This window comes from Lottia gigantea (assembly GCF_000327385.1).
Source record: "Lottia gigantea unplaced genomic scaffold LOTGIsca_22, whole genome shotgun sequence".
In the NCBI taxonomy this organism is placed as follows: Eukaryota; Metazoa; Mollusca; class Gastropoda; family Lottiidae; genus Lottia; species Lottia gigantea.
In genome coordinates, this window is record NW_008708555.1 from 3,301,375 (window position 1) to 3,309,924 (window position 8,550).

General features: G+C 33.7%; 1 protein-coding gene across 1 annotated transcript; it reads right to left on the reverse strand.

The window, feature by feature from the left end:
* Positions 1-7,491: 7,491 nt before the first annotated feature.
* LOTGIDRAFT_89661 (hypothetical protein) lies at positions 7,492-7,987 on the reverse strand (the record flags this gene model as incomplete). The annotated part of the gene is made up of 2 exons (XM_009054505.1): positions 7,492-7,608; positions 7,871-7,987. Coding segments are annotated over 2 exons (234 nt in total), but the record flags the coding sequence as incomplete, so codon positions are not given.
* Positions 7,988-8,550: the final 563 nt, after the last annotated feature.

Genomic DNA, 8,550 nt, shown 5'->3' on the forward strand with positions numbered 1-8,550 from the left:
CGATTCTGAATGTAACTCTGCATGTAGTTCGTTACTGAGCAGTTTCTATTTCACAAGTGAAAACGGTTCGTCTTTCAATCCAGCAACAGACGATGAAAGGTCGGTTTCGTTACACGATGAACTCTCCGAACTCGGATATTTTAGTCCATGCTCTCGAGACAATCGCCACGGTGATTCTACAGAAACCATGACACAACTACAAGAAGTTGTTTCCCCTACCGGAAGTGACATTAAAGCTAAGAAAGAGCATGTGAATTTCTTTAGTTCTCCTAACGCGAATCCTTACGCTTATGATTTCGATGCGGATTACTACATGTTGTGGCCTGGCCAGGAAATGGAGATCGAGTTAAAAGATCTTTCTTGTGATATCCGACTCGAATCTGACGATTTTGACGAGCTGGTTATCTTGGACAAAGCGGAAGTAGAGGACTTCGAGAAATCCAATCATTCGTTCACCAGTAGTCTTAGATCAGAGGAACTGGGTTCACCCAAAGCTGCCAAATATGATAAATGGTTGCTCGGATGAATCGTGTATACCTTAAATTGTGTAATTCGCTCAAGGAACATTCGCATGTCTTACGAAGAGTTAGGCTATGGCGTTCAGTTAGAGTCATCAGTAGGTCGGTCAGTTCAGTTACCTTTTTTCTCCTAGAAAGAAGAGCTACGTGGTGGTTGATGATGTTAGTAAAACTGAAAACTGACCATTGAACCAAAGATTTTAAACTGTGATTTTCGTTAGTTCAAAAGCGAATGCTTTTCCTTATTTGTAGTGCAATATCAATCCATTTTAAAAGTGTTATAGCTTTCTATAAATGATTAATATCAGATTTTAGAATTGCATCATTTAAGATTCTATGTTCAAATTTGTCATCGGTGTCCATTTCTGTCAGGGATAAAGACCTAGTAAATAACTCAATATAATAATATATAGCAGAAAATTACATATTTGCTTCAGCGAATTGGACCAGAAGAAAAATGAAAAACTTTGACATTTCCTTGTTTTTTATTTGTGTCTACGAAAGTGCTTTCAGAATTATGATTTCTATTTTTAACATTTTATTGATATTTAAGAAACCAATTTTGTAAGGGATAAATAAGACAATTATTATGGAAATATACAACTAGAATATATATTACTTTCAACGTTTCAATGTAGTTGTCACACCGTCAGTTCTTGATAATAATGGTCGTATTTATCTATAACTTGTGTTTCTAATGAAGCCACTAAAAAATTTATTTTATAATAGGTAATGTGGTTTTATTCTCGAAAACTTATAGCGTTGATTTTTAGATTGAAAATACAATTCTTTTATTGATAAATTATAATATTTAAATCTTTCACTAAAACTTATCCTCATAGTTTTCGAGATTTAAAACTTTAATTATCGTCAACGAGGTACCTGCTTTCTAGAAACATAATGAACCTTCTGTTGATGAAATGTTCCAAGCTGAAACATGTTGTATAAAAACTCGCCGTTATCAACTTATTTCACTTGAACATTTCAGTCGTGGAAACATTTTGCACAGAAGGTTCATGTAAAAAGTGACATTCCGCTCTTTTATTTAAACTAGTACCGTACTGTATTTCAGCTAATACCGATGACTTTTTTGTAATTTTCAACTCTCGCCTGGGATAATTGAGAACTTGCTAAAAACATTATCATAAATGTCGATGCAATACGTTCATGCATTCCTTATTCGATTGGGCAGCTTTTAGAATATTTCGAACTAAAAGCTTTTTATCCTTTGGGTTAATCTTTCCTTTTTTCGATTTTCTGTCTCATTGAAAGATTTTCCCGAAAGGTTACTTAAAATTATAAATATTAGATTATCGCAATCTTTTTCTCGAAAATACCACTGAAGTTATCACAGATATTAGAAAAATACGATAAGATAAATTCAATTTAAATGCAGCTATGATTGACCTTAAAGTTGGATTTTCGAGAAAAAGGTTTTAAATTTCAAATTAAGGAATGCATTTTAATAAACACATATATCTGAAGTAATTTTAAATTGATTTTAGTTTTTGGCCAATTAGATGATTTTTATTGAGTTTTTGATTAACAGATCATATGACATGGAAGTCACATGATGTTGATTCTGCCTAATGAATAAACATGAGCTAATTATATTTTCATGGCTTATTAATTTCATAAAGGAATGTCACTTTTATTATGTACGCTTAGTTGACATTGTTTTCAACCTTTTAAATTGGGAAAATATTTCGATAAACAGCGAACTTAAAGAGAACCGATCCCTCCCAATTGATCTTATTACGCTAATTGAATAAAAAAGAAAAGAAAAATGACTTACTTGTTATAATATTTTTATTGTATATTTTGCCAAGAGAATGTTCTTGCTTATGCGACGACACAATGATTTGTAGTAGAACCTTGAACATCTTTTGTTTGGAATATTTTTACAGATATTTTACTTTGTCGATAGTGTAGAGTTGATGTACAGATTGAGTTGTATGCTGATGAAACTGATGTTCTAACCCATATATCATTGGATTAAAAAGAATAGCTGAAGAATTTCTGATATCAATTAGTTTCTTGTAATTTTGGGCATGAATGACAATTATATCAGCATCCATATCGAATGTGCACATTTCACAAATGATGTCAATGTTATAATTTTTTTTAAGAAAATTGAGCTAACCAGTGTCTTTTAAATTTTAAATTTTCTTATAATTATAGACATCGTTTTTATATTTTATTTATTCGTGAATAAAATAATTTTTAACTATTAGTTTGTTTTCGAGACAAAATGGATTTTGCGGCCACGGAATTTCTAAGTCACTGTCTTGGATACATTTGTTCCTAAATAGCACTTGACGTAAATCTGAACAATTTAAGAAAATTGTGCTATGACTTTACTATTGACTTAGCTTACGGGGTTTAAAGTGGCTTCGACAACTCTTGGTAGCCACTTCGACGGAAGCCATTTATATCTGCTTTCCCAGTATTTTTATTATTTCTTGACATTTATAAATATATTACACCATCATGATTCCACAAGTTCTAGAACTGACGCGCCTCAGTTCACAGCCAAAGTCTTTGGACATCGAAAGTTAAAAGAACGATTCGTTCATCATTCATTCCACAAGCTAACAATTGTGAACCGCCCCTTTTAAAAGCTCAAAATTCTATAGAGATGTAGAAACCATAAAGTCAACCTCTAGAACCAAATTTGTTAAAGAGAGTGACACGAACTTCCGATGTACATTGCCTGTACCATTTGTTGAAATCCAGATGACCTTAGCTGTTTTTGAATTGGAAATACCAGCTGATTGCTGATTATTGTGGATGAAGTGATCAGGACAGGGCATAAGGATACGAGAGCTGTGATATTACACGTAATAAACTGGTGTTGTAAACTAGAGTAGCTAGTCAGTTTAGTTCCTTATTTGGGTTTGGTCTGATAGCCTTGAATAACTACACTTTGGAAGGTTACACTTGTATGATTCATCACGTCCCAATATAGTCCTTCCCTTTTCAAATAGAAGTCAAGTACTTTGATATTGTTACAGATGAGAAGGAAGTATATAAATCAGTGACATGATTAACTGTGAACACTTTGCATTAAAACTCCCACCTATAAGAGTTCTCACACATTTTAAGATAAATTCCATTTTCACGTCAATCGTTACCAGAGAATCTGACCAAAACAATCCAAACACCTGTCATTGAACTACAATCAAAAATAAACACCATGATCCAAACATGTTTTGGAAGAAGGAAGCAGATCGAATAATTCACGCCACACTACCAATGGACGAGTTTCACCTACCAAACCATCAATTCAAAACCATCCAATTGATCCAGATCTTACCACCAACTACCACGACTACCAACAAATATCAAGTCAGCTATATAAGCTTAAGCTGAAAGCGGACGTTAACTTGTCATTTACTTTTCAGTTTATTCATTTGGTACTTCAATGTTCTTCAAATGTAGCTACCTCTTAGGATGACTACAAAAATGGAATTTATAGACATTGCCAAAATGAGTCTTCATTTACCAGTGGACTTACCAATTGTCATAACTATATGACATTTTCCTCTATAATCCAATAAATCCATAAAACTAAGTAATAACCCTTAAACGAAGTACGCTTAGTAGCGTTTTTCAATAATTACCCAGTTTAATTGATACATTGTATATCGTCTTATATAGAGATTTTATTCTTTAGTCATGGCACTTGGTAAGCACCTGATGAATATACACGTATACTCTTGTTGACCAAGTTTGGGAATTAAAATTTAATGTCCATTCTAAGAGGTAGCATTCCTTTAAGAGTTAATAAATATGCATTTTTTGGTTTCATGTTGTGGATTTCAAATTAGTTGACATACAATAACACCTGCAAATATCCTTTTATGCATTTCTTCCTATTCATGTTTATAGATTCGATTTTCTCTTGTGGTATATTTGAGAAGTCGATTTGGAGTTTCCAGAAACTTTTTTGCTAAATGGCAAGCGGTGAAAGATAGTAAGAAAAAATGGTAAACTCTAGTGTATATTGAAAAAGATTAAAAAAGGGCGTAAAACTCAATAAAATAAATTCATTTTGTTACATCCGAACATCCCAGATCTGACTCCGCCTCTGATTGACGCAAATCAGACCAAATGAAGTGGGCGTATCCGACCAGAGACGTTAAACAGGAAATCAACTTCCAGTTATTATCTACTAAGTTCACCTCACATTCAACACCAAATGTAACAATGTTAATAACAGGTCTTACTTTTCTAAAACCACAGTTACTAATAGTGTCGAAGACACTACTTGCGTCCATTTTCACCTTTAAATTTTTCAGTCATAGAAAGTTTTGAGGACATCTTAACAATTTAATTAATCTAAAACCGATTCGAATTATGTTCTAGGATTTGACCAATAATCTTACAGCTCACTGCGATGAGAGGCAGCCCACGACCTTGGTGAAACAGAATATGAAATTATTCCTTCCACGTTGAAGTGTATCCAGAAGTCATCTGTTGCTGCTTTAGGTTGCAATGGCTGGTTTTTAGCATTATTGTATCAGAATCAACAGATCTCCTCTAATAATTTCAAATTCAATGTGATCACGTATCTGTCTGATGTAAATTGATAATTTAATATTAAATTTAAAAAAAAGCGTCGATTCGAAGCCAGGACTCGTAGGAACTGGTGGACGGGGAGATGAAAACCTCTTATGTTCAATAATTAATTTGTTCATTGAGTTCAAAGTACTCTTAAGAAACAAGGTACAGGTATGTAATAAATAGTCGCAGGATGGAAAGAGGTAGTTTCATCAGGACTGCTTTGGGTTTTCATATGTTGAAAGAATTCAAAACAAACTTTGTAAACTTAAAGCATTTATTTTTTCGTGAGTTTTTCATTTTATCCATATTATGACAACAAGATTCTGAATAATAAGCCCTTCATGTTAAAAAAGTAGAAAATAACCAAAGACATTCGTGTAAATTGCGCAGCACCATTGTGTCACGTGACATGCACGCACCCGTCTCTCCACAATTATATATTACGTCATCAAAATATGTGCACAATTTACAACATACACCTACAGTGATTTAACAACAATTGATACAATATAACAATGATTATGATTGGCTAATATTGTTTAGAAATCGATGAAAATTGCATATCATTAGGTCTGGCTTCAAGCCTGTTGATAACTATCGGATGTACTCAAACACGGAAAAGGATAGGCGTGACATTTGCATTGTAAGAGTTTGTAATACTATGGCATATGGCAAGCAGTTGTTCTATTATTAAGGCCGTGAAATATATCAAACTAATGCCAAAATCGCGAAGACTAGAGAATCGTGATATTTACTGAATGGCTAAAGACTGAATTATGAAGTATTCTTCTGAGATTCCCAAAACATGAATGAAATAGATACAAATATTATGAATGGAAATTCAATTCCCATGGTAAAATTATGCTTAATGATTTAAAGCTCAACATCTGGACATTTTCCAAAATTTAACATTTAACAATTTCTCTTCAAAATTGAACATTTAACATTTTCACAAAACGATGCTATTAGAGGAAATGTACTTTATCACAGAGAATTTCAGATTGTCCATTTTCTCGTTTCTCTCAAATTTTTGTCAATTTCGTAATTCTATATTTTCTCACGAGATTTTACCAATTTAATTCAGTCATGTGATATACATTTCCTCATCTAGCTATAACTAACAAAGTCACAAGACAGCGTCACGCTCAATACTTGACAATTATCACACCGTCACATCTAATGCGTCACACAGTCATATACATTACGTGACGACACCACAGTTTAAAAAAGATTAGTAAAAATGATATAAAATGGAAACATGTAATAGCTAGCATTATAAAAGTATAGAAAGTTAATTGCTTGTAGTAAAATATTCATTAGGAATAAATAAAGAGGGACCTATATTCATTATTTTTAGTTTCAAGACCTCAACGCATTTGGGGATCTTATTGGATATAATGGAGATTGTGTGATACTGATAGTAGAAAATATATCAACAATCGCAAAATATTGGGTGTTAAGTTAATACCATTACTTAAGTAAGGTTTTTGTAGTTTCTATCAGAAATATGAATATAGGTCTACCTCTGTTATTTTGTAATACATGGTATAATATATAGAATAAAATTCTATCTTGCATTGCTCAACATCTTTAAGGCATAGAATGGATTCTTACAATAATAGCACTTTCTTCGTATTAGCACTTGCCTGTGTTCTAAAATGAACACGTCCTTGCATTGACAGTTTGTATAGCACTTTCTATATTATGTTATTATGGAAAATATAATTCATCCGTTCTACCTTGTAGAAACACCCAAACTTCACAATAATCACACTACATCAAATAGCACCGTCTTCAATTGCCCTCTCGTTACCGCCATAAAGTACGTAACTCTATGGCGGACCTTGCATCTTTGACGTCATCCGTTCTGGAAGCAGCAACGTGACGTCATCCTGTACAGCAAAGAACTACATCAATGGCAGATATAATGCAAAAAGAAGCTTTCAGTGAAATAAAAGAAACTAAAACATCAGTCACACCATTTAACGTTCAAAGCTCTGAAGATAACTTTCACCTCAAGTCGACCTTGACCATTGATTTACAAGGAAATGAGAGTGGATGATGGTGAACCGACAGCATCAGTACTGCTCTCACTGGAAGCTCTGTGTACCTGACTTCCACATGTAGGACTGGATCGTAAAGTAATACCATTAGCATCGACGTAGTTATCCAGTGAACCAAAGGTAAACAAACCGCTTGATGGGGTGGTAATTGGAATTCCAGCAAGTGTCGTCATGGCAATGGAAGTTTTTGTGGATTCGCTTTTAGGAATTACTAAGGTGCTTGGACGACTAGAGGAGACAGACGATTGGCTGCTATTGCTGTCACATGACTGGACGGAGCTGGGAGAAATCGAACGTTCTTGCTTTATGGATACTGGAACGATTCGATGGAAGCTGGAACTATTGACCTTACATAAGGGTTGGTGGGCTTTCAGGATAAATTCCAACTGGTCTCTCTGTTTTTGCAGTTGTTGGATATCGTCTTCAAGGGCAGATTTTTCACCTTCAAGTTTCTCAGTTTCCTGAAAAATTTAACAAATCAATAATAAATACGTGCTGACCATGGTCGAACATAAAACATAAATCAATTTCGGTTGATTTCCACATCTTTGTCCTTAATAATGCAAATAAGTTAGAAGAAAATTTATTGTGTTAACGTACATGCCCTTCTTTTTTCTTTGAATTATCAGTTTATCAGTGCATAATGCAATTTTGGATAGTGTCCAAAATCCTTGAATTACGAGGAATCGTGAAGTTTGAAACACATGTAGATGGAGTACTCACCTTGACTAAGATATTAGTATGATCTACTCTTCTCTGACGACATTTAGCTGCAGCAAGTTTGTTTCTCTCACGTCTTATAGCTCGTCTATGCTCTTCTTCGGGTGCCAACTGAAATACAGAAAACAAATTCATGAAGATATTGGTTACTTACAAATCTTTATCACTTCCGATTGTATATGTCGTATTGTGCAATGTCCAATAGTTAAAACCTTTGGACTCGGAGGTCTTTCTAAATATAAAGTATGAAGTAATACTATTTCCACATGTGTAATAGTGTCATTTTGACCATATGTGGTTACAACAGTGGGATACCGTTATTTTTAATGTCAATGTTTCGTCAGGGGGTCTGTAGTTTTTCTTTATGTTTCTCGCGACTTAACAATGTAACAACTAGGTTTCGTGATGTCAATTTTGGTATTTCCGTGAGGTTTTGTCTCATATTTTCACCACCACTGACTCTTTTTTTACGAAAAATATCGTATGTTCACAGACTGTCACGAGAAGCCATGTGATGGTAACATCTGGATTAGGTCAGCTACATAACAAATATTCGATTCAAAATGTTTCAAATATTTATAGCTTCAAATACTAATCCGGTTGATCAAATTTGCCAATATTTTGAAACAAAGATAAAGTTTTGTAATGTAAATGGAAATTCAAAATTTCATTTATTAAATTAA